The sequence below is a fragment of the Strix aluco genome, chromosome 14, assembly GCF_031877795.1.
Source record: "Strix aluco isolate bStrAlu1 chromosome 14, bStrAlu1.hap1, whole genome shotgun sequence".
NCBI classification, from domain to species: domain Eukaryota; kingdom Metazoa; phylum Chordata; class Aves; order Strigiformes; family Strigidae; genus Strix; species Strix aluco.
In genome coordinates, this window is record NC_133944.1 from 18,233,594 (window position 1) to 18,260,105 (window position 26,512).

General features: G+C 42.9%; 1 protein-coding gene across 4 annotated transcripts; it reads right to left on the reverse strand.

Moving 5' to 3' along the window:
• Positions 1–5,988: 5,988 nt before the first annotated feature.
• AKTIP (AKT interacting protein) lies at positions 5,989–24,064 on the reverse strand. Of its 4 annotated transcripts, none has more exons than XM_074839812.1 (11): positions 23,947–24,064; positions 23,671–23,703; positions 16,132–16,247; positions 14,598–14,803; positions 12,507–12,571; positions 12,322–12,422; positions 10,925–11,013; positions 10,754–10,852; positions 10,429–10,536; positions 9,667–9,727; positions 5,989–6,897 (listed from the first exon to the last, which is right to left on the reverse strand). In XM_074839812.1, the coding sequence occupies exons 3-11, from the start codon at positions 16,171–16,173 to the stop codon at positions 6,787–6,789; spliced, it is 882 nt and encodes a 293-aa protein (XP_074695913.1). In that variant the 5' UTR covers positions 16,174–16,247; positions 23,671–23,703; positions 23,947–24,064; the 3' UTR covers positions 5,989–6,786. The 4 variants fall into 4 exon arrangements, with proteins under 4 accessions (XP_074695913.1, XP_074695914.1, XP_074695911.1 ...); XM_074839813.1 differs by lacking the exons at positions 23,671–23,703; positions 23,947–24,064 and adding exons at positions 20,295–20,347; positions 20,878–20,928; XM_074839810.1 differs by lacking the exons at positions 23,671–23,703; positions 23,947–24,064 and adding an exon at positions 20,878–20,980 and having other exon boundaries at positions 5,989–6,894.
• Between the last annotated feature and the right edge of the window lie 2,448 nt (positions 24,065–26,512).

Genomic DNA, 26,512 nt, shown 5'->3' on the forward strand with positions numbered 1-26,512 from the left:
TTCCTCCTGTGGCACTACCCGAAGTTGGGGCAGAGGGACAGCCCCAAGGCTCACCCCCGTGGCAGAGGGCCCTAGAAACCAGAGCCCAGCGGCCGCCTTTAACTCCAGATCACACATTTTAAGCCAGCCAGAGCAGAATTACTGCCACACACACTAGCCTCTGCACTCGCGTTTGAGCTGAGTTAGGGAAGTTTCTAACAATTCTTAACTAAGTTGTTAAGAACAGTTTTGGCCACTGGCAGCCAGGTACAGTATTTTTATAGCTAAGCACGTACTGGTTTGCCCCTGCACTTGTACCCACTGGCCCTGGCACTCATTTTCATCAGCTTCTGTGGTTTCTATCCCTTTCTGAAACCAAACTGTTTAGTAACCCTCAGTTGTAAATAATATGAGGTACAATTTGTAGTTTATGCTTTGAAACAAATGCTTAAAAAGTCAACAGAGGTGTCCCAAAGGAAAAATATCTAATATGTAAACAAAATTAAAAAAAAAAAAATCTGAAGTAACTTCAGAGTATTTCTTCAAGACAGAATAGTTCAGCTGGAAGGGACCTACAACCATCATCTAGTCCAACTGCAAACTCAACTGCTGAAGACTGCTGTAGCATAGCTTATATTTCTCTTTCTGAAATAGAGAGTTCACAGCTACAAAGATGATATTCAAAAATGCCCCTTATCAAAGTACTGGCAGGGATCTAAACTTAAATTTGCCATTAAATGACACACCTGCACTAGGAAAGCTGACAGCTCAATTCAGGACAAAAGGGTTTGATTTCAGTGGGATTGTTTCACTACTCATTCACCTACTTTGCTCCTGGAACAGCTGCTTTTGATACAGAAATCCACTTACAGGAAGACATCATTAGTGTTCTCTCCCCTTTCTAAATCTAATTTTAAGAAAAGATGGTTTCAGGTTATTCAATTCTAAAAGTAATAATTCTGTAATCTTTAAATAAATAAATTCTTTTCAGCAAACTGCTATTAGCATGGATTTAGCGTAGAGCAATCCAAGCGACTCACCAGCCCTTCTAAGGTCTATAATAGCTCAAAGGTAAACAAAACATACTCAAATAACCATCATTTCTACTACCTCACTCTGCCATTCTTCCTTGTCACTCTTTTTACTAACTGGTGGTTTCTAAACCCCAGCAGCAATGGGACAAATCAAACAGCAGCTGCCAGAGCTCAGAGCTGACATTGGGTGACACCAGGTTTGCTCCCTATTCAACTCCCCCCCAGCACCAGCCAGCGTGGGGACACAGGCGCTTTCCTGCGTTGGACACAGTAGGAATTAGGTCCCATGGCCACTCTGCTGCAGCCGAGATGAAAAACATCCCGAGATTAGAAGGGATTAAACTTCTACGCAAGTCCTTCACCTAAGTGGCTTAGAAAAATCTGCAAGTCAGTGATTTATTACAAAGGCTTCTGAATCATCATAAAAATAAGGAAAGAGGAACCATCCCATTGCAGCTGAGCACTGGTGCTGTGTCCCTGCCCAGCTGGCACATGGTGCTCAGTCACACTGCCCAGCCCATTTCTGCTCCACACCGAGTCCTTTAACTGAACTTCACTAATGCTAAACCTGAAGCATTCACATTTCAATTTCAGCCTTCCCAATAAACATGTGAGAGAAAGAACAGCAGCAACAGAACTAACATTCACAGCATTTTAGTGGCTACACGAGCCCTCAAAAACTTTTCCCACAGGCTTTCCTTGAAAAAGCCACGGAGCCACTTCCCAGGCAAGGCAAGCTCAGCTTTCGGGTCAGTTCCTTCGCTTCTGTTTTCTATTGCTAACTCAGAACATCTGACAATGCCAAGGCCCTCAGGACTCCTCAGAACCTGCCAGACATCCACCACGCACAGGCTAACGGGGGCATGAATGCCACATGGAAGAGAAAGCTGACAGAAGTCAGGAGACACGGCCATCTTTTTCCTCTGTACAGGTTACAAGGCAGCTGGCTGCTTCTCTCAAGTTTTCACAAGTCCAACACCACATTAAAGCCCACTCCAGCTACCCTGTGCCCCGTTCTAGAGACTTCCCCAGCAGAAAAGGACAACTGAAAGCAAGCTGCTCAATGGCAGGTCAGGCTTGACTAAAACCCTACGTTAGCTGGGAAGGTTAACAACCCCTGAGTGGCACATGACATGGAGATTGGCGTGAAACTGAACAGGTGCACATTTAGGATTATCAGAAATCTGTTCCTACAATGCAAATAACAAAAGCCAGAAACACTATGAAGGATTTTTTTTGAAGTAGCAAATCAGCTGCACAAGAATCAAAAAAAAGATGAGAGCAACAAAAGGAACATTTTCCAAATGCTAAGCTAGTTGTCAAGCAGCTGTCAGCCACCCCTCACTCCCAGAAGTCCTTTGATTTAGGCATGAGACATCAGCTGTGGCTGCTGCAAATGTTCCCCTGTGTTGTGCCACACATCAAAGCATCAAAGTGCTGGGGAAGGTGCAAGCTGGGTGCGAGCTGCTTCCTGCACATGCCCTTCCTAATACAGATTGCAAAGCACAGGGTTAAATAAGAGCCATTAAGAAGATACCCAAAAGCACTGGAGGGATCTAAAGCAGAGCAAGGGAACAGCTGAGCTCCTGCCCCAGAATGGTGGCTCCCCCAGGCACACCGCCCTCAGGGCTGCAAAATGGCAAGTGTGGAAAAGAGCAAAACATGCCCAAGAACCTAAGGATGCCCTTGAGAACAAAAGGGTCTTTGGACAGTTCCCTTCAACCCCAGTCTATGTGCACAAGCGCTCAAGGCCTTTGCTTCTACAATACAGCAGCTCAGCAGCCTTTGCTTCTACCAAGTATTTCAGAAGCACCTGAGGCAGAAGACAACTGGAGTCCCACACTACAGTCGCTGTTACAGCCCTGTCCTGCACCACCTTCAAGCTTTTGTTCTGGCAGAAGAGGAGGGAGGCTGAGCAAGACGCCACCCCCCCACTACCAACGTCCCGCTCTCCCTCCCTCCCTCCCGAAGGAGCAGATCAGCAGCGAGACCACTCACCCTTTTCCATGAGGGCTTCAATCTCCTCAGCAAAGATCCCCGGGAGAGGTGACCACAGCCGCGCTGGGAGGCGAAGCCGGGAGCTCTGCAGAGCTGCGTGGAGGCGTGGAGCGGCGCAGGGCCACGCTGGCCCAGGAGGTGCCACCAGCACACGCCTACCGTGCCAGTGCAGGCAGCCCGCCCGCTGCGCCCGAGGGTGGGCACCCGCAGCCGCCCGGCCCACGGGGCCTCCCTTGCCCCGATGGAGGGGGCCAGACAGCTGCCATGGGTGGCAATACAGGGTGACACCAACATTCTTTGCTTTCAAAGACTGAAAAAATAAGTTTCCAAGCCACTTTACACTGGGAGTGGTTTCCTAAAGATCACTGAATGAGGAGGACTGGGGCAGAGAAGTGCCATGGGCCCAGTTCCTCCTTCTTTTGCCCGCGCACACACGTACACACACGCACACTCCCACACTACTCTCTAGCAGTGTTACTCACTCACTAGCAGCATTAGTTACTCACTAGCTTTTCAAGGAACAGCTGTGGCACTAAGCAACTGCTCCAGAAGGTTTGTGCTTCCTTTTGCTTTCCCACAGTGGGTAAGGAAGCGAGGGAAGGACAGAAAGTCTTTCTGCACGTGTCATCCCAGAACTGAGAACAGGAACAGCAGAGAGAACTGCTTGCTTTCTTCCAAGATCCACAGGCTTTTTCTTCTTTTCTACACTGATACATGTAAAAAATTTAAAAGGGTTACAGCTATCTGCCATCCAAGTCCTGTTCTCACAAAATACCTTACTTCAGCATGCAAGACCAAAAAACCAAGGTTAGAGAAAAATGCCTTTAAATAAAGGGGTAGAATATTGCTACTATAGGAAAAAGTACACGAACCAAAGTGCTGGTTCAGAATTTGCACTCAAAGTTTTTGATCTGAAGACAGTACTTAACAGTTTATTTATGAAACATTCTTTTTTTTTTTTTTCCTTCCCCAAAAAAATACTTAAGAGTAAGAGCAAATTTCTTACAAGTCCTAAGCCTTCTGTCCAAAGGGGTAGGAAAGGGAGACGAGAGAAATGACCACAAAAAAAAAAATCTCAAATCCATTATCTGCATAGGCTTATTTTGAGGTTTGGAGTTGAACATTTTGCTCCAACAAGCCATCACTACCAGCAAGAAAGCAACATTTAGTTTGGTGTTACCTTGCCGGTGCTGTGTTGCTGCAGAAACACAGTGCTTCTCCTGATGGCAGCCACCATTTCAAGACTTAAACGGTAAAACATCCTACCCCGAGTCTGTTGGCTTTATTCTACTTATTGATACACCAAAGCACTAGATGGTCCGTGACGAGCTTCTCTGGGGATGACATGGCAATACTGATATAAGTGGAAATACACAAAGTTACTCCAGTAATAACTTTGCAACTGTCTGAAAACGTATCAGCAGCAGCCTTCAGAGTCACGAAAGACTGCAGATGTGCTCTAGATTTCCCTATCCATTTTTAAATCCACTGCCTTAACACATCATCTTCTCAGCCTCATAGCAAAGTTGGATTGAGCTCTGAGCTAGAGGAGACAGATTTGTGTTGAAGGCAGTAGAAACTGAGGTTACTCTGAGTTAGTTGCCCTACAAAATCGTACCAAGTCACAGACATCTCACCCAGGGACTGACTCAACCTTGGCAAAAATGTCCTTTTGGAAGATCTGCACTCAACCACCACTTTCAATACAGTTTACAATTAAAAAAAAAGTTCCATTAAATATGTTTAAATCTGCTGTACTAATTCACATGACCAGAGCCTGCCAGAGCCTTCGGTTTACATAGTCCCATACCTCACTAGTACAGAGTTCCCAAGAGCTTTCTGAGAGCTGAAGGCAATAGTTCAATTGTAAATACCTTGTTCAGAAGCTCCTGCTTGGTAACTTATACTTAAATTTCCTCTTACTTGAACCTCAAATTTGTTTAGAAAGGAGCCGCTCTGACTTATATTTCTCTTATTACACTGAGTATAAATGGCTATACTAAGGTTTAGAAAGAACATTTTAGCATTTAGTCAAGAACCTAGGTCCTATAATAGACACTTTAAAAGATGAGGGCATTAACGAGGAAAGAGTAGCCCCAAGAAATGCACCTTTGGATGCACTTCCTTCTCTGCCTTGAAAGAGGATCCTTGCTCTCTGCACACCCTCTGCATTCTTCTGTCTAAAGAGGAATTCCAGCAGTACTGGAGACACTCCAGGCAGCCCCAGGAAACTGCTGCATCTCAAAGGCGGAAGCTTTAGGTTTAAAGCTACATCACGCAGTAAGATTTCAACATTACCTAAAACAGAGAAAGTACTTAATTTATACAATGTTAAGTGCTGCACAGAAACCACTCAAGTCATCCTCACCAGTACATTAAATTATTCATTTGGTATGTGATAGCATATTACTTGTGAAGTTTTTGTCTGTTTCCCAAGAAGTTGTTCTCAAAGGGAACAGGGGAAGATTGTTCTATGACAAGTGGATTTAGCTCGTCAGATAAAAACGAAAGACAACAAAACCCCACAAAAATCAAAATATACACCACATCACTCCCCACCCTCCCCAAACACCACATCACGTTTATACACAAAAGTCACTACTACTTGTTACTAGACAGAAGGGTTTGCACTAATGCCATCAGGACAGGTAGGAGGTGTCACAAAAAGGCAGCCCAGCTGTAAAGGGTTAACATCACAGGTTTTCATAGGAAAATCCTGCCAGGCAAGGATAAGGCCTTACGCTGGGCTATGACATTAAGACGACTCTCATGAAAGGTAAGAGATTCTGTCCTGAGCTCACACATGCTCTAGAAAGGTTCTCCTGAGTGTGGAACAAAACTGTATTTAGCCAGTCCCTTCAGCCCCCTTCGCGTCCTGAACACACGCGCAGGCATGTACGCAGGCAGCCAGGTGCTTCCATTCCAACTCCAGTCTTTGCTAAGTGTCTACAATATAGACAAACAGAGGGACAAAGGCTAGATCATGGTGTCTTTTTATTTTAAGATGTCACTATTAACACACATTAGCCAAGCTCTCCTAAGTAATCCCCTAGACACCTAGGGAATCTAAAATCCTCTAAGATTTTATTAGCTCAAGAGACCGCCATTAAAAAATTTTAGTGTTTATGTAATAAAAGTCTAACAAGCTTTCACTCTGCCAGACTAATGTGCGCTTTAGTGACAATATCCATTTACAAATCAATAATACATCATACGTCATCCCCAGCTTTACCTCTGGAAAGTGCTAAATGGAGTCAATGAACCGTCTATTTACAATTTCAAATCCTAATATATTTACAATAGAAACCAAAAGTATTTAAAACCATTAAATATAGTGTTTAACTCTGCTATATTAGTTTACATGAACACAGCTTACTTCTGGCATCATATTTCCAATGCTAATATTTCTGCCAGTAATTTAAGATTTCTTTAAAAAATTGCTATTCCTGGAGGGAAAAAAATAAAAGCTTAAAAACCAACCCAAAACCTCCAGGCATTTCAGAGCCCTGAGGAATTACCCACCCTAGACAGTCTTCAGGTAGAAGTACTGCAGTGTTCAAGAGAGACTTCCAAACTCCAGGCAAGCCTTTAAAACCTAATGCATATGTAAAACATTAAGAGTCAGTAATCCCTTGAACAGGTTTACTGGAGTCACTGCTACCATTCGGTTTGTACTAATCCGTAGTCAAGAAGGAAACGGCTGCTTTGCTGCTTCTCCCTCCCTTACATTCCCTCCACCCACAGAAAGTGTTTTGTGCACCATCATCCAGAACAGCTAAGTAGGCATCGTCTTCTCTTCTTTGCTGAAAGGCTGAACGGAGCCCGGCTTCACCCATGACAGGCCAGAGACGTGCATGCTTTTGCAGTGCTGATCTTCTGGCTTCTTCTAGGTAGAAGAAAGTTGCAGTCAGAATTATTAGATATCCCAAACCCTCTTAAGTCCCTGTTCACTCTACTTTTGGCAAATCCAAGCATAAAAGAGGCCAGCATCGTTTCCTCGAAGAGGAACAGTAAAATGGCTATTGGTTTTATTTCTGGGAATGTATCTGGGATCTGTAGAACCACCCTGACATCACAGGAGAGTTTTAATGACTTGGTTCATGTACTGCTACCCTGTCATGCCATGAAGATTAGAAGAGACTCTTGGAATAGTGCCTTTGCTTGGCACTACTGGCCAGCACCACTACATTGCTATTTGCCAAATCTCTTGGTTCTACAGAGAGAAACGTCAGTCCAAACCAAGACATTTCTGTCGTTAACCCGACGTTATAACATAGCACACGACCTCGCGATGTTGGGCATACGGTGGAGGAGTACCCCGCTCCATGAAGGCTTCTGAACGTAAATTAACATGGCAAAGTAGCAACTCGTACCTTTGCTAAACCATGGAGTTTCTTAATGCTTTCCAAGGATGGTCCTTTCCTTCCCTGAGCATTTATCACGGTTTAATGCTTGAACAGTAACTATTTCTACCCAACACAATGCAACAAACATTTGAGACCGACTACTGCAATTTAGAAGAAAAAGCTTCAAGTTGAGGGAGAAAGATGCAACTTTAAGCATCTGTAGATTTAAAGTAGTTTAAGAAGATTTGTAAATTAGATACCTGCTCTAGCACGACAAAGAAACTGACTAGCTTGGAGGGTTTTTTTATGCATACCAGGAACTAGTCCTGCCTCCACACTGCTATAGGCTCATCAGATCATCTGAATGCCAACTACATCAGACCTGGAATGACACATCAGGTTCTAGAAAGTGCTAATTATGAGAGTAGGCTTCATCCTACTACAGGAAGTCTTTTGCCTGACAAAGTAAATTAAGTCAGCAAGCAAACTGAACCTGCACCACTTCTGTCCCTCCCCATATTTTGTGTAAAAGGTGACGCTGTGTGACATAATTGCAGTAACACATCAGACAACAACAAACAAGAGGGATTAGTGAAGCTTGAGCCTGGCAGAGTAGCAGCTGCCTCTCATATGCTGCACACAGGACATCATCTAGCAAGTGCCATGTGCTCAGCAGGGAACGGGGATGTCACAGCCTTTCCTGGGCTACAGTTCTAGAACGGCCTAGTGTTTCCCAGGGCAAAGGAATTACACAGGTAATAAACAAGGATCCAGGGTTGCAGAAGAAGGGAAAGACAGGATACAGGGTTAGGAACTTCCTTTTACAGGGATGGAAGAGAACGTTCTCAGCTACACTGACATTTTGAAACAAATCTCCTAAGGCACAGAAGCTGGGTCACTCCTGCTATCACCAAACTACTCGAGCAACTAAAGTACCACACATGCACTAGTTACTGAAGATGTTAGTTTTTGCTTAGAAAGAAATTAACATGCATCTCCAAAAAAAAAAAAAAAAAAGAACAAAAGAAAAGTCATCATTTGCCACAAGTCTCAGACAAAAATCACATCCCTTCCGTTTCAGACACCTCAATCCATTCTTTCTCTTTAGGTCTTTGATTTAAAGGATAAGAAAAGAGGAGGTAGAGCATGAAGGTGAAGGGGTGTGGGGGGGTAGAGTCAAAAGTATTTCTTAAGTTTTTAAGAACATCAAGAAGTCAGAATCTGATCAAAATTTTCCTGTGTGTTTTAAGGCTGGAGAAAGGCCACCTCATCTCAGGCGCTGATGTGACTCTGGCAGTTGGGAACATCACTACACTGAGCTTACAGGCAGCAGCATATTGTATCAAGATCAATGTAAAAATCTCATTCATGCAAGAACACGAGTTCAAGCTTGCATCAAGGAAGACTGAAGTTTGGAATGACAAACTTTTTTTTTTTAATTGCAAAAAAAGCAGCAAGCCACACCACAGCTCTAGTGCAAGGAGCCCAAGTCAGTTACTGAAACCTTCAGAGTGCATTTCCTTGCCAGTTTAGGAAAGATACAGCCACCATTTCAGAATCCCCAGGCACTGTAATTGGACTGACTTGTCATGCCACTCAGTGCAGACAAATTGCTGTCAGCTCTTGTCAAGTGCAAAGAAACAATGAGAAAAAAAAAACCAACCCACAAAACAAAAGACCAAACGAACCCCTCTCCCCTCCAAAACCGAAGGTGTTGCTCAGGTGAAAGCTGTATGTGCCAACACATTCTTGCTGTATCAGTACAGGTGCTTTGTGAGAGAAGTAACTCTAAACACCGTTTGATTAGCTAACATCCTATTAGAAATGGTAGCATTAAAAATGTGAGCAAAGTACTCTGCTTGCTCCTTCAAAAAGTTTGGAATGAGAAGAACGCCCTGAAGCTTTGAGTCAGTAAGGAAAGATCTCCTAACAGGAAAAAACAAAGAAGTTGGGGACTGTCAGGTTATACAGAAATGGTAATGGCCAAAGGCAGGACAAGCTAACAGGCAGTCAGCAAATCTCTTCTTTCCCCTCCCTTCCATCCCTAAACAAAAAATCTGCCTGGTGTGCCAACAATTGTACTAACAAAGCTTTCTAGCTGGCTAAATGATTAATTGCTTAACACACTGAAGTTAGAACGGTGACATAAGTGCTTAGTTAGGAGACCGAATCAGTTTCAGCATGCCTGCTGATCCAAAGGAGGGGTGAATAAGGTCTGTCTGGTACATGTTCATCAAAAAGAGAGAACCTTTCTCCCCTTATCAGGCAATAAACCCTTACTACAGCGAGAATCTGGACTTTGCACATACCTTCTGAGTCAACATCTTCTCTCTAGCTTCATCATGTATAGCTGGATTCCATGGAGAAAAACTATGGAGAAGGTAGAGTTATCTCTTACTTTGCATTTTTGCAGACAGAGCAGAAAGCAGCAATTTTCCTTGGTTTAGTTTGTGGAATTTCAAGTAAACCACAAGTCTAGAGTTTTCAGTGTTAAAACATATAATTAAGAACTACATTCACAGTGTCATGGATCTTCTCAACAAGAAATATTTAGGGTTTTTCTTTTGTTTGCAATAAGAACTGGCAATTCAGCAGGTGGCTACATGAAACACTACACGTATTCACTATGGAGCTGACTGCTCCATCCCCCATGCAGCCAAGCTTAAGAGTATTTTAAAAGCATGACCAAAGCTACAGTCATGCAAACTGAGTTCAGGAAAGCCCAAAAGCAGTATTTACTCCATGGGTATTTCTACTTGAGGGAGGTGGGGTGTTTTGGGGCTTTTGTTTGTTTGGGGTTTGTTGGTTTGGTTTTGGGGGTTTGTTGATTTATTTTTTAAGTCTTGGTTGCTTAGTGAAAAAAAAAAACAGTAAACAAGTGTCTGATTACATTTAAGATTCACTCAACAGTAAACAGAAGGAAATGAGGGTAGGAATATTCAAACTATTGCTATAAATGTAAGAAAAAAAAGAGGTCAGTCAACTTGGCAGAAAAAGGCTTCAAATCAACAACTACACCAAAACTTGTTCTCAAAACATTAGGACACAGCAAACTTGCTCATGGTACTTACATGATTGCATAGGGATCCTCTATTTTGGGCTGATCAAATAAATGACTGCTGCATAGTTTGACACTGTCCACCACCTTACTTTTGAACAGCTGAATATCTTTTTCATACCTGCAAGAGAGAAGTAAGTCATGTTAAGTAATTGCAAGGAGGCACAGATTTACTCTAGAAGCACAGACTTGGCAAAGCCTCAACTTCAGTTCCTAGTACAACCACCTCTGGAGGTAGAGACCATGAACTGATAAACAATTTTACAGACATCTTGCTTCTGCAAGTCTATGCAAAAATCTCTTAAGAGACCACGTCTATACACATGGAAGATACTTACAGCACTGCAGCCTCAGGATTCAGAGGACTAGTTGTATCAATCTTGTAGAAAACTCTGCGAGCATACATTAATACTTGCCATATGTGATTATGATTTCGCCTAAAAAGAACAAAACACAATGAGAAAGGAACAAACTTCTTCCAAATTATACATCAATATGTTATCACTAACCTCCATTTTGCAAATGCTCTTTTCACATCCAGTTCACCAGATAAAGGATCTACTAGCGGATGGAAGACAGGCAGATCAAAAACCAAGCGCTGCATTAGAGAAAAGAAATTCATTATGGCAACTTCAATCCTCATGTTAAAACCACCAGGTGAAGGTCAGTCAGATGTTGCTTCCAAATACTAATTAATTGTTACTGTATTAAAAGCAAGCAACCTGAAGTGATTTATACCAACTGTAAAACTGTAACCCAGCACACCCATGCTACATGCAGGGTCTTGTCCCCTCTCACACACTTATCACCAAATCAGGAAACTAATCCAGCTAACTGCACAGGCACGAGTGCCAACACAGGCAAGAATATCAGATAAGATCAGATTGAAGGTGTTTTTCTGGTTTAGCTATTTGTGACTGAAAGCTTTTTACATACTTGAGCTACAATCAACACTTTTTTTATCCTACACACTTTAAAGTAAACTCTGCAGTGACACCGTGGTGTCTTCAGTTCTGTACAGCTACTTTCCTCTGGTGTTTGTGCATTCTTCCAAAAGAAAACTTAGTTTCAACAGGAAGGTTTTAAAGCCCTATGATAGCAAAAGAACAATGGCTGTATGAGAGACACTAAAGTCTAATCTTTGAAAGAAACTGTTTCCTACTAGTTCTGTCCTTTTACAGACGATAGCTTTACACAAAACTTGATACCCAGCAGACAGCTTCCTGACACAGCAACTTGTTCTCAGTTACAGCAGTTACATACACCTGCCCCCCAATCTTCCTCTAAAAGAAATCTGGCCAAGAGGGCCAGCTGCTCTGCTCTGGAGAGTCAGATTGCCACAAGATTACTTTTTTTTCATTGATGTAGTTACTCGGATACTTTTTCCTAAAGAGAAAAACAAATGGAAGGTAACACCATATTATCTCCTCTTCCCTTTGTTTCACCAGCGTTCTCCTCAAATTCTTTTAGTTCTTTGATTCAATGTAATTCAGGAGAGACAGGCAAGAAATCCTGCAGTACTACAGCAAGCACAGAACAAGTGCCTGGATTTCATGTTCCATTATATCACTACTCAGAATTTGGATACTTCTTTAAGTGTTTCAATGTTAACTGCCTTGCTGAGGAAGTAGCAGATCAAGAGCTGAGGTAAAGAACCTGTTTATTACTTAATACTTTAATGCATCTAACCTCAGGAATTTCACTCTACACCAGCCTCAGTCATCAGAGTAACAGGATTCCTCCACAGATGTTAGGAAATATGTACAAGACATTGCAAGCGAGCCCAGCCAGCTGAACAAAACTAGTTCAAGAAAATGAAAAGCTAACTGGTATGTTACCTGTAACAGAAAGTCACACTTAAAACACCAGAACACAAGAAAAACCAAAAATACACACAACCACTTACCGGGCAGTCTCCATCTGGGTAATTATCAGGAATATAGACAGTAAATTTAAACACACCATCCTGGTAGAGCCCATGTCTTATGAATATTACACCAAACCACACTGCAAGTGAGAAAGTTTGCTTGAGTGAAAGAATTTAGAAACACATATATATAAAAAAATTTTAAAAGTTAAGTTTAAACTTACTTAATGCTGATCGGTAAGATGGCTGCACGTAGACACCCGGCAATTTCTGCTTTACAACCAAGGTACTGCAATTAGAATCAGTATTTAGAATAGCTCCACAACTACACTAAATCTACAGCAAGCTGACAACAGTAAACCCAGAACATCCTACCAATAGCTTAGCAGGGGACTTCTGCAAACTTACACTCAATTGCCAAGGGCAGATTGCTCACAGGAGGAGATGGCAGAAAACTAGTGAAAGCATATTCTTTCACTCTTGCTTTTCCTATCCCTCCACTTAAGAGAGTTACTAATAGGAAACATTGTTTCTCCTGAGAAAACTCGAAGTAGACAAGTAGAAATTCCTCCCCCAGTAGACCCATTTAACGCGTGTCAGTACTGCAATTTCTACTTTTCTACTGAATCCCCAGTTTCAAAGTAAAGAAGGAAAAAAAAAAAAATGCAATTAGGTAATTTTGAACACAGATTTGCAGTCAATTGTAGTTAATTCTGAAATGTGACCGAACGTTAACTTCATTATTTAAACAAATAGTTTCTCAGTTTTAGATGAGACTATGCTGCAGGTCAAAAATTACACTGGTAACTGACAAAACAAAGTAACAGTGAATAAAAAGGACAGTCAAGGAGCAGGGTATGTTAGAGATCTGGAGTGAGTGATTCCAGGCATCTCATTAACAGGATGGATGAAGTCATTTTCCTAAAAACTTGCACTTATTTGCTATTTCACTTCTTCACTGTGATGATAATGCAATAATCTTCAGTCATCAATGATCAGTGCATTATGAAAAGAGTTTCAATCGCTCTGTTTGTCTTTTAGGAAAGTCTGTTTGATAATCAACAGTACTACTGGGGCAAAATGCGCTATTTTTACTATTTTTCAAACCAAAGAGCACAAAAAGCTGCTAGGAAGTTTAACCAGCTGTAGTTGTATGATATGCAGATTCTCCTGGACACTATAAACGATAAATCAAATTATTCACTTCATCAGTTTTCCAGTTACTTGACATATTGGTCCATTAAACTGAACTCCGCATGCTTGCACAAATAAACAATAATCTTAAAGAAAAATATTAACATAGTTCTCTGCTTACAATTTCCATAATATTCATTATTATTTCCCTAATAATGAATTTGTTAAACTGGAGGAGTTTACATTATGATATAAATGTATTTCTGCATGCTGCAGAAGAAAAACATCTTTCTTGAATTAAGTAGTCAGGGTCAGTTCCCTGAAAAAAAAAAAGATTAACGTTCTGAGAGTTCCCACTTTCAATTTAATGGTTAAATGCAAGAACTGAGACTTAGTGTTGCATAACGACTCCAGGGATTTAATTCCAAAAGGCACTACATACTTGAGAATCCAGTATGTCTATTACTGAGGAAGTCCCCTCAGCTTTGTGGCACAAAACAGTTTATGTAACTTTATATGACTAGGAAGGTCTGCAGACAAATAAGAGATTTGTATGCTCCCACAGCAGCCTACAAATCACTAGACTGGATCAAACTCAACTGATTCAAAGAAAGCTATTAAAATCACACTAACTCCTCCCCTCATAAGTTTCATGTTAAATACCACTGAAAGACAGGAAAGAATATAGTCTTCCTAATACCCATTTAGTGAGCCATATCGGGCGGCGTTCAAGTGCTCCGTGTAACAACTGAAGGAAGCTCCCACATCCTAACGCCATTAAACAGTACCATACATTCATAACCATCTTCCCACTAGACATCTGCTTGCTTCTATTTTAACACTTGTCTGAAAAATTCAATATTTCTGACCAAAAAGCTATTAGGATAACTGGTCAGGATGCCTAAACCCAAAATGTGTTTACTTCAAGATTGAGAAATGTAATAGTTCAGAGAATCGCATCTAAACACATCCCTTAAAATCCCATCTCATTCTCCTCTCCCCTTCTACCTCGAGAGATTTAGACTGCTGCTCCAGAAAAAGAATTTAGTGGAACTTAAGTTTTACTGCCTTCTTCAAGGACTATGGCAGAGACACTGTGCAAGAACTAGATCCCTGTATGTTCTTCTCCCACTGAAGCTTAAGTGCAGTGACCTGATAAAGACAAAAAAGTGAAAACCTACAATTCTGCAAGAAGGGAATACTCCAAGTAAAAAGGCCCATAAGAAGCATGTGTTCCATTTGTCGACTGGGATGCTGCAGCAGGTGAAGCAGGCTTGGTTATTGGCACAGCATTCTTTGGAATAGAAGGCAACTGTTTCTTTGTAGAGGCTCGTAGAGGACTGGTTCGCAGCTCTCCACTCAATGTTTTCTCTTCAGCATCAGGTCTCTGTTAGATTAAAAGAGAAACACAAGATTACAGGCCATATTTCATAAACATTTAACATATGAATATGTTTTAGCACAGGTTTAAACCCGATCTTGCTAATTACAAGTTTGGCCAATGAAACATATCTTGGGTTTCAGTGTTCTATTGCTTGGGTGTGGTGGGGTGGAGGTCATGTCTCTTTGGGGTTTGTTTTTAACTATGCTTTTATTCAGTCAAACCTAGCCTACAAGCACAGAAGTAATCAATGCTGGACAGGAAATCTGCAGATTAGGACAAATGCTTAAGGAGGCTTACATTTATTTAGAAACTGGAACCAGATAGTCCATAACATCAGCTTAGAAGACAATCTATTTCTAGCACACAGTGCATCAAGATAAATCATTTCTAATGACAAGCATCCCCACATTCTAGACTTCAAAGAACCTTTAAAAGTAGAGTAGTAAACCTGAGATGCAAGAAGAACTTTCTACAGAAAAATTCATGTATTTCACTTCCTGCCTGTGCTTAAAACACAAACATCCCACTTGGAACCGATCATATAGCCCATTCCCACTGTGACAGAATCACCATTTGACAGTAATAGCGAGTTTAAATTTCTTTGCTATAGCAATCTTTTTATGCTTATGCTGTCTTTTGTCAAAAAATAAAAAACAAACAAAACTTTTCTACTTAATTGGTTACTCCTACACTCCTAGTGAACACACTATGTACAGATCTCAGAATCATTCTATAGATAGCCAAGACAAACCTACAGGCTATAGACTTGTGATTAGACTAGCTGTGGTGACTAAAGGCATGATTTAAGCTATAGTGTTTTAAAGCACTTGAGATTTGGACTAGTAACAATACCTATGTTACAAGCATCATCAAAGTTACATAATTTGACCTAGCGCTGAATGCCTGAGAAGTGACTAACCCTAGAACTATCATGCTTTTATCACTGCTACAATCCGAAGTAGCAATAGCATTATGGAGGCACAGTTTTGTCAATGCTCACTTGCCCACGCAGTGCCTGGCTAGCATCTATATAAGACAGTAAACAAATGTCCTAAGAAACAAGCGTTTCAACCATTTGAACAAGTTTGTTTCATCTTTCCTACAATGCTTCAGCTAAGAAAAGTCAACCAGCTCTGGAGTAGACTCCATCCACAGGCACACTGCAGTTAATGAAGCTCAAAGCTAGCTTACACTTCTATTGCAGATGATCACAAACCTCAGGATAAAACACAGACCCCAACTGTATTTGTCGATTGTCCAATGGTCTTTTCCAGAACTACTACCACACCTCAATGCATGTTCACACCTTATGGCATCCATTCATTAAGTACCTTGCGCACAGAACTCGTAGACATGCTCCAGAAAGGGTTCATAACGTGTATTCCAAACAAAGGACTGCAACTTCTCAGTGTCTTCAGAGTGTCCTCAGGCCCCTCTGGTTTATACCCTAAAAATACACAGAATGAATATGCATTCTAACAGATAAACAGGACTCTATATACAAATAGGATTCAGATTTAATTCTGCAGCCAGTTTTATACTTCTGTAACTTCAGAACAAAACTTCTTGTAGTTAAGTGAAAATAGGTAAAGTTTCCCAAGCTCTATTACATATTAGACTCCAGGACAATAATATAGTTGTCTATGAAATAATTTTTATGTGTGAATCCCTGCCTTCTTTCTGCTAGAAAGACATTTTAGATTCTACATTCCATGTTTTATTGTGCCAACTAGAAAAAAAGACCATCTGTTGGCTCAGCACAGTCAATAAAGATCCTCTACACATGCAAATATAAAAAAGTTATCACTTCACCCTTTCAGTCCAGCACTGGGCAGTACTTCAACAGCTAACTCTTGTAGCATGGTTCAGTGTTGTCCCTCACATACACTGCTAACTTTGCATGTTTGTGCAGCGCTCCAGTTTGAAAAAATCTCTGCTATTCCCAATGAAAGAGATGATCCTCCCATTGAGTTTGCATCACGTGTGTGTCATTTTGTTTTCAACTGCATTGGAACATCACCAGGAACAGACAAAGCCACAGAACACAGAAGTTCTTCTGTAGCTTATTTAGTGGTTGCATTATGAGTACTAAGGCTTAATGCTCTTTAGATCAGCAGCTCAATAACAAGCACCTCAGCAGTATTTGGAGTTTCAGTGTGTCATCCATTTACCGCATATGTCCTTGGTTTTCTTTTTCTCTCTATTTTTTTTTTTAAAAAAAGTTTTCCTATTATTTGTGCAAGAACTCTCATCTACAGCACCTCTTGTCTGGCACAGCCTATTTCCTCCTCTCTTTTTTTTTCCCCTCCAGTTCTCCTAGTTTCCCTTCCTCTTCCCTCCCCTCACCCCCTATTTCTGGCTCCATTAAGTAAGGTTTTGAGGCAATTCACTTTACTCAATTCCTTTAATAGGAAGTTGTACAACACTGACCAAGGCAATTCACAGGATGTGAGAGAAGTAGAGAGGCTTCTACTGTGGTCAACATTTAAGTTTTTCTACAGTAAGCAAGGCACCACCTGTTCATCAATTGCTTTGACTAGTTTACAGAGAAAATGGTAACATTATGATCAAAAGTCTTCCTAAAAGAAAAATAAATGCCAGTCTTGTTAAAAGAAAAAAAGAGCCAGACAATTTATCCAAAGGAAGCCTGGCAATAGTAAATTTTAAAAGAAACACTGATCCCAAGTCACAGATATCCTTCTAGACTATATAGCAGCCAAGTATTTGAAAAATGCAAGCACCATTCAGAAAAGTGATGAAAACTAATTAATTTCCCCACCCCAAAATCATCTCAAACTTTCACATTCCAGTACACATGGTTCCTGCAGATATTTTTGCTCTTCAGCAGCCAGAGTCTCACACCACTCTGAGCCACTGAAAACAGAAAGTAAAAGCGTGACTACTGTGCTGGGGCATGCCCTGCAATAGCAGGGAGAAGAGATTTTCACTTTCCCCCCCCATCTCCTGTCTGGAAAGCAGAGCCACACCAGAGGGCTATGCCACGGGCCTTTTCTCCTCCATGAAACACCAGCCAGACTAAGACAGCAGGACACATTTTGGGTGTACCTTGTACCTAAGAAGGTACAAGACATCTCCTCTGGAAACTTCAGTGTAATCAGAGGGTGGAGGAACTGACACACAAAGGCAGCACCTGAGTGCTATGGCTTTGACAAGAGAAAAAAGTGCTGGCACCTGAGGTGCAGGCTGGAAAACAATTAGCTGGAATCTGGAGTGATTACGAGGTTTGGGATTTTTTTCTTTCTTTCTTTCTTTCTTTGGGGCTGGTGTTTTTTTAAGACTAGGTAATATAAATTGCATCATTCCAGAGACAGGAGACACAGGAGTTAAGGAGGACAAAGAATGACATATGCATATAAAAAACAGCCTGACCTATTACCAGTGAAACAGGGAACTGATCTAGAAGCTTGACAACTGGTACTAGATGGACTTCAGTCACTGACTCCACCTTTCCAAAAGCAGTTGTGCATCTCAGTACACCTTCAGCTTTGTTGAAAAGCTTTTCATCATATAGAGATGACTACTTACAGGCTATTAAGAGCATTTTATATCTTCAAATAAAACATTATTTTAACTCTAGTTAAACTACAGAGTAACTTCCAGAGAGTCTCCCACACAGAGATCTTTTATCCAGTTGCTTGCTAGTAATAAATCATACATGGTGTTGTCCTAAATTTATTGTTAAACTGTCTCCAGTCTCATTCACCTGTTAAAATATCATTTATGATGGAGAACTAATAACCTCATAGTACCAGTTTCCCAGAGGAGGGTCATTTGAAAAGCCTTTTCAAGGCATTCCAGTTTGTTTATTTCTAATTACACTCACTCCTTCTAGCTATGCTACACGGAAGCAAAGAACCGTGTCAGTACAGGAAATTTATCTGCAACTGCTTATGTTCTGTGGTGTCTTCACCTCACAATTTACCACCCCACATTAATCATAAGAATAATTTTAAAAAATATTGAAAAAATAATTAAGTAACAGCACATTTAAGTTAGACTATTTATCCTACTTGTTACTATGTCAAAGGTCTGCAGCAGACAAGGAGAGCCAAGTCCCAGTACCATTAAGTGAAATGTCTAGGCAGTTTAGTCATTCAGTCTTACATGGGGCTACAGTGTCTACGACATGGTACCTGCCATTACAGCATCTTACAGTGCTGTAACTACTGAAACCACAGGCTTCCCGAAAAACCCGATACATTCTCCTCATTTTATGAAAAAAAGAATAAATACATTCAAAATCATCACTCTCACACTGTCATGATTCACAGTGCCTCATCTAAGAACAGGCTTAATAGTGTACCACTCTAATAATTCTACTAATTTCTACTAATTAGTTCAACTAATTTTTACTACTTCAAGAATAGAAAGTAACAGCAATCCTCCTAAGCAGTCCTCCTCACACGGGCTTTTTATAGGTATTTATTTCGCTAGTGTTTTTCTTCTAGTACAACAGCAATTAAAAAAACACAACACAAATTTGTGAAGAAACACTATTTCAAATGCTGCTTCTTGGAAAGGCCTTCTAGCTCCTAAGCAGCCCTGTGGTACTAAGGTCCTGTCACAGGCGGACTAAGAAAGCCACCTGCCACCAGGCGTAGCCTTATGCTGACGTTCACCAGCGCCAAGGTACACAGTGCACGAGAGCAGTCAGAGCAAGGGTAAACTCAGGCAGTACTCCATTAGCACTCTAAAATACTTCAAAAAACAAAGTTAGCTCTAAGGAAAACCAAAATGTTAAGTGCTTTGTTTTTCACCTTTTCCTACTCCACAGTAGGTATTTTCATTAAAGATTACTTCTATTACTTATACCTACTGTCATATCATGTGTTGTATTTTTCCCCTGTCATCAGCAGACTCATTAGATTAGATACAACACTAAACCAATTTGAGAAAAACTTCCATCTGCCTGGAATACAGCACTTTTCTAAATATTGTCTGGAAACATAAGTGATTCCTCAAGAAGATAACAAATAATGTATAGACAAACATAATATACAAATTTTTGTATATATGTTTTTATGCATTTTATTCCTTACCCAAAAGGGGACAGAACCACTCCTACACTTGAAAATAAACAGAGCGGATTAGGCAGAGCACTAGAGAACAATACATGTTGATCACAACACTGTTACACGTTTGTCCAGCAACTGTAACTGTCAGTCTACACCACATCTCATTTCTCCTCAGCACACCCACTCGTGGTCTTCTCAGGACGCAAGGACTTCACTAGCCCACCCCTTAACCTACTGGCCAGCCCGGCAGCCGCTGACTGGGTGCAGGCAGCGAACAGGAACGCTGACCAGCCAAGCCTGTTTACCAACCCTTCCTCCACGGGTGGGTTACACCTTTCACATCGACACCTGCTGCTGTGACTTCACTCCTCTAACACACTCCTCGAGGAAATCATAATCTACGCCAACGAAACCAGCTCTTATACAGGAACTAACAGTAAAAGAGACAAGGGGGTGACCTGGAGCACGGGCAGGAGAGGTGGGTTTCCGGAGGGGGCTGTCAGCTGCAGGGCTGGTGGGTCACAGGAGGGAAAAAAAACAGTTCTGCCAAGTGCCGGGAGCCGAGCGGGGCGAAGCCTCTCCTGTCAGTTCCCGGAGGCATTTCGCGGCCAGGCCAGGGCTGCGTCTGCCACCGCGGAGCGACGCCGTTCGGAAGGGCGTGGAGGGAGGCCCGCCGGGCCCCAGCCCCGCCGGCGGCCGCCCCGAGCGCCGGTGCCCGCCCCCGCCGCGCGCTCCCTGGAGGAAGGGGCCGCGCGGGCCTCACGCGACGGGCGGCCGGTCCCCCCGGCAGGGACGGGGCTGGCCGGGCCGGCAGACGGTCCGCGCGGCGGTGGCAGCTCCGCACTGGGCGAACGGGAGGACGCCGCACGGGCCGGCCCAGCCCCTCCCAGCGACAGGTGACGGCCCTGTGGGGCGCAGACAGACGACCCGCGGCCAGAGCTGTCCGCCGCCCTCCCGTACCGGCGGGAACCGTCTCCCCGCGACCGGCGCTACGCCCGGGAAGGCCCGGCTCGGCCACCGCACTCAAGCGCGCGCGCTCACCCGCTCCAAGGCTCCCGCCGCTCCGCTGCACGCGCGGCCCAGGCCCCACCAGCCGCCGCCGCTCCCCCCTTACCCCCGCCGCTGCCCCATTTAAAGCCCGCCCCTCAGCATCGCACATCCGGGCCCGGCCTTCCTCTCGGCCAATCGCCGCCCGGCTCTTCCGGGAAGGTCCCGCGGGGCGGGGCGACGGGACAAAGCCAGCCAATCACAGCCACGGTCCTCTCGGGGATGCACTAAGGCCGGCTCCTCTCCTGTCACGGCGCGGGGCGGGCGGCGGCTGAGGATTCCGCCCTGGGGACGGGGACTGGCCCCACGGCCTGTCCGTCTTGGGGCGGGCGGACCAATGGGGCCGTGGTGACGCACTTGTCACACTCTCAGCAGGAAGCAAGTGCTGGGGCTGGACCTTAGAGAAACGAACCCTCTCATTGGCCGGCGGCGGGAGCGGGGAGGCGTGCCATTGGCCGGCGGGCCGGGGGCGGGTGGGCCGTCCGCTGGCGGCAGGCTGGGCCGCGGGGAGGCGGGGCCGGGGGGCGCCGGCGCTGCTGCAGAACCGCCGCCGAGGCCGCGGAGGGACGGGGCGCAGCGGCACCGGTGTCTGTCCGTCAGCGTCCCTCTGTCCGGCCAGAACCTGCCGGGGGAGGGGGGAGGTGGCCGCGCTGTGCAGTGACGCCGGGGAGGGGAGAGCGCGGGACTGCGGGACCGCCGCCACGTGTGGCCTGAAAGGGATGTGAAAAAAGGCCGAGAAGAGGGAAGGGGGTAACGGTGTAACGGTGTAACGGCTGGGCTGCGGCGGGCAGCGGCTGCCTCCGGAGCCGGGGCGGGAGCGGGTAGGGGCAGGCTGAGCGAAGGGGCGCCACGGCGCCCAGCGCTGCGTGAGCAAGCCGAGAGGGGTGACCTCACCCCGCAGCGGCTTCTGCCGCTTTTTTTAGCAGCTTCTGAAAATCGGCATTTTGCAGAACACGGTTTAGTTGGATTTTTTCCTTATGGAAGTTAATACCAGCTTTCAGTACGATTGCTAAGCAGGTATACATACACACAGGGTGTTAAGTTATAGTTAACTATACCTATACATATGTATATATACAAAATTTACCTCTAAAACACTACTGAAGGAGCAAAATAACAAAACTTAATTTGTAATTGGTCTTTTTCTGAGCCCAGTAGAACAATTACAAAATGCTATACTAAAACTGAAGTAATTTGTCAAGGTTTAGAAGATGACAACAAAATCCATGCTATCTCAAGTATGAAAATTACAGACAAAATTAAAAAATCAATGAATACAGGGTGGATTTTCTTTGTTCCTAAGCTATGAGCAAAACTACCATGCTAAGGTTATCACTTTGTATCAATTACTGTAACCTTCTCCTATTTTCCTGTCCTCAAAATGCCACCTTAAAATCTTCAGTCAGTTAATAATGTCATTATTCTGGCCAAACCACTGTCTCGGTTTCTAAAACCCTTTTGTAATTTCCTGTTCTTCAGCGTGTCAAACCAAGCTCTTTGCCCACACCTCTGAAACGCTGCACAACTTCCTTTAGGTTCACAGCCTAAATTACCTGCCTCCCACCGCTAGATGCAGTAGCAGTCACCTGTTACCTCCTTTTCTTTCTTGATCTCTTTCCTGCTACATATCTTTTCCTTTTTCTGCTCTAAATCTTTTCCCACCATCTCCCCTTTGAAGGTTACATTTCCAGAAATCTTTTTTACATGGTTACCTTGATCAGTGGGCTGCTCTGACCTAACCATTCCTTAAAGTGTCTTGCCTGTGTCAGGTCCTGGTCTTGCTAAAGAGTGCAAAATGCTCGTTAAATGCTCATTTACGCTTTATGCAGATGTCATAGATATTATGCTGCAAAATTCTGTGCCTTGAACATTTTAGTGTTAAGTGTATATGTTCAGGATGTTGCAAAACTATATCACAACCATAATGTGCATAATATTTTGAGACCAAGGATTGAGAGGAATACTTTATTGAGCCATTGAACACAACACCGTTAATCTCCCAAACTCTGCTATAGTCCAAAGTTTCCTATTTTACCAATTACAGAAAGAACAAGACAAGACAGAAACTAATTTTTGTCTAATATATTTTCTTAAATGCTTTTTTTCTGAACGACTAATAAGGAAAACCCTTTTTCTACCTTTTTTTACTAGAACCATCTGTAATTAATGTACAGATCTTCAACACCATTTGTGTGAACCCAGAAACAGTATGTTTGCAATCTGGATGCAAGGTCATCACTTTAAATAGTGTCTCTGTGCTCAAATGAGGCTAAATGTTTTCCTAAAATATCAAAGCACTCCGGTTTAGGTCCCTGGATTTGTTGCTCTGTTCTATCCTGTGTGTGATCAAGTGAGGAAATCTGAACACATGGCTTTCAATAAAATGCGATAGTAAATCTTTCAGTGTATGCATAAACCTCACTTAGCAGTACTGGCTGTACAACTGCAGTGTAATAAAATTTATTCCCTCTTCGAAACCCAAAGCCCATCCATATAGATGTCCTCAGGTGAGCTTTAGGTATCAGGAATGTTAAATGAATACATAGTTTATCCACTGCTAAATCAGTAACACCAGAATAAGTGAACTTAAATATAATGACTTTGAAGAGGAACGCTGAGTTGTCCTGCAAGCTGAACTAAAATACAGAAGCCTCAAGAAATTACATGGTAGGCTGCATTCCCTTCTTAGTCATACCAGATCTGAATGAATTCTACTTAACAAAACCTTTGTATTTTGACCGGTATAGGAGAATAATCTGGCCTAGAATGCTTTTGTGTCTTGCTTACCTTATGAAGGTTTCTTTCCCTACGGCTTGGTACCTGTAGAAAATATTAGGAGATTAATACAAGTTTAAACGAACTTTAGATGCTTTTTTCCCTACCTTTAGCTACTTTGTATCAGTTTCACCCAAAAGTATGAATACAGTAAGGAATTTCTTTTAAAACAATGTTTTTAGGCTAGCACAGGAAAAAAGTGCTGGCCAAGATTTACCACAGTAGGTATGTGCACACCGCAAAACCGTGTATCCTCATAACCAAACCTAAACTTGCCAAAGGCCCCACCTGCATCTCCGGGGAAGAAGGCCGCGTGGCTTAAGGCGTGTTCAACGCTGGGCCTGCACAGCGGCCGCCTCGCTCGCCCGGACACAGCCCGGGCCCACGCCGCGCGGGCGGGCGCAGGCCCCGCCGCGGCACCGGAAGTCAAGGCCGGCGCTGCCGGCGGCGCGAGGGAACGCTCGGCGCCGCCAGGGGGCGCTCCGCAGCCGCGCGCTGCCCGCCGCCGGCCGGCAACGGGCCATGGGGCTGCCGGCAACGCGGGGGGACGGGCAGGGACGGGCAGCGCCGCTGCTGCCGGCAACGCGGGGCGACGGGCAGGGACGGGCAGCGCCGCTGCTGCCGGCTGCCAACCCGGGCCTGTGCTCACCGCCCGCCGAACCCCCCTGGGTCTGCAGGGAGACCAAGAACTGGATGTTGAAAAGTGACCTACAGAACGACACCAAACATGACCTACCTGGTAACTACCCATAGTAACATGACTTTTTCTCTCGAAAAATGCAAAGGTGAAAGATGGTATTTTCTCTTTTTCAACGCTAAAAAGCAGAATTACAAACATGGTTAAAAACCTGAACTCCTGAACATCTTTTTTGTACTTTCAGATGCAATTCCTTTGTGTACTAGAAGAACATCCTACCAACACTTTATAGAACAATCTAAGTAAAAATAAAAGCTGTCAAGTAGTCAATTTAGATTTTTTTTTTTTCTTACCTCTGTGAAGATGGTGCCTTTTCTGATGCAGGGAGTATTTCATGTTTCTCCATGCTGGTCTCTATTTGCATGATTACTGAATGGTGAATGTGGAATTGCTGATAACAGGACATACCCTTTCAGTAAACCGAGAGAGAGAAATTATCAGATCCCTAAAATATGTTGATAAACATACAAGAATATTTTAAAATGGGTATTTTCATTTTAAATACATCCATGACTCAGTGAATGAAGGAGGTTATTTTACGGTGCACAACGACAGTTGTCCATGAGGAGGAATACATCACGTTGCAGTTCTCATTCTGAAGGACAATAGTGCAAACCACCTCTGAGGAAATGGGAATGGACGTTTTCTGGTTAAATCTGGAACCACTGAATGGCTCTGGCCCTTCTGGCTAGGTAATGCCAGGTCTATGCCGGAAAGGTATTAGATTTGGGAAGGCCTCCCCGAAACGCTAGTTCCCATACAGGCCTTCACAGCTTGACAGAAAATGCTGTCCAGATCCCCCGTTCCCATAACACGTGCTGGGGTACGGGTCTCTTCAGCTGCTTTGGCACACTGCTCCATTTGGGTTTGAAAGTAAGTGCCATTTTTCTCAGTTTCACCCAGGTTTACCTTAGCACAAGACAATCCTGTTAACAAAGTGTAAGAAAGAAAAGATCAAAATTAGTAAAGCTAAATTAGAAGTTCGGGTTTTTTAGGAACAAGATTAGAAACAAATCAAATACAAACCCCCATTCTAGCCTACACTTAACAGTATGATATTTCTCTAGTTTCTTAAAAACCAAGTATAAGCTGGAAACTCTTACAGTACTGTCAGTTAAAGATGTATTTATTTTTTCTAATGTTTTTATTACAATGGAGTTTCTAGAATGGATGTAGCTATAGATGCACCAACATAAAAATGCTTCCCCGAGGAAGAGGTAAGACAAAACAGCGCTAACTGCATCATCAAAATTTGTTATTTAGTTCTTAGAGTAGAATTGCAGGATCTAGTGTTGGTATCTGCTCAGTCAGCAGCAAACTCACTGTTATAACAGAGGGGCAGAAATATTATTCCCCATAGCAAGCCTCTTATCTCCCTAGACTCCATATAAAAAAGAATGCATATGTATATAATATTCAGACACTTTTATATTTGCATGGCTGTCAATGTATTTAACAACATTGCCTGTATTAATGGTTTCTGGATAGCAGAAGCTATCAATGACTAATTAAAGATCATGTCATAACCTTTAAACTACAGTTTCTTCAATGTCTCACATTGTAGAAAAAGTACATTAAACATTTAAATCTGAATGTGTTTCAGATTCCTTGATTTATGAGCTAGAACCCTTAGTTATTGTGAGTCCAACTGTGCAGAATTCAGAACCATGAAACTTCTAAAACTGACTTGCAATACTTTTTTTATTCCTTTTTTATTTGCTTACCTATTAGCTCTTTTTTGAATGGTGAGAATTATAGTTCTAAGATGAATTTGGATTCTGCACAGCGTGATTTTGGAAGTAATTCCCCATTTTGAGGAGAGGAAGGACTATTTTATCAACAAATTTTAAAAAAATTTGTATACTTGAATCTGACTAGAGGCTTATAATGTCAGAATAAATGCCATTAAAGAAGACCTAGATCCCAATTGCACTGTTTCTTTACTTACAGGAATACTTGCTTATAGGGTAAAATATTCCAGAAAAGATAAGTGGTTGAGAGGCACTAAATTTGCTTGTCACATGTTTTGAAAATGTTCCGTGGTATGAAAATCATATGAATCCTCTGCCTTGTAATGCTAACACATAAAATTAATTGAAAAACTACAAATCCTTACAATTTATTCATATAGAGAAATTTTCAGGATAAAATTCAGCC

Coding starts and splice junctions, on each gene's coding strand:
- AKTIP (XM_074839812.1), bottom strand. CDS start 16,173: ATGAACCCTTTCTGGAGCATGTCTACGAGTTCTGTGCGCAAG. Junction 11,014..12,321: donor ACCCAGATGGAGACTGCCCG/GTAAGTGGTTGT, acceptor TCTCTAATGCAG/CGCTTGGTTTTTGATCTGCC. Junction 10,537..10,753: donor AATCCTGAGGCTGCAGTGCT/GTAAGTATCTTC, acceptor TCTCTCTTGCAG/GTATGAAAAAGATATTCAGC.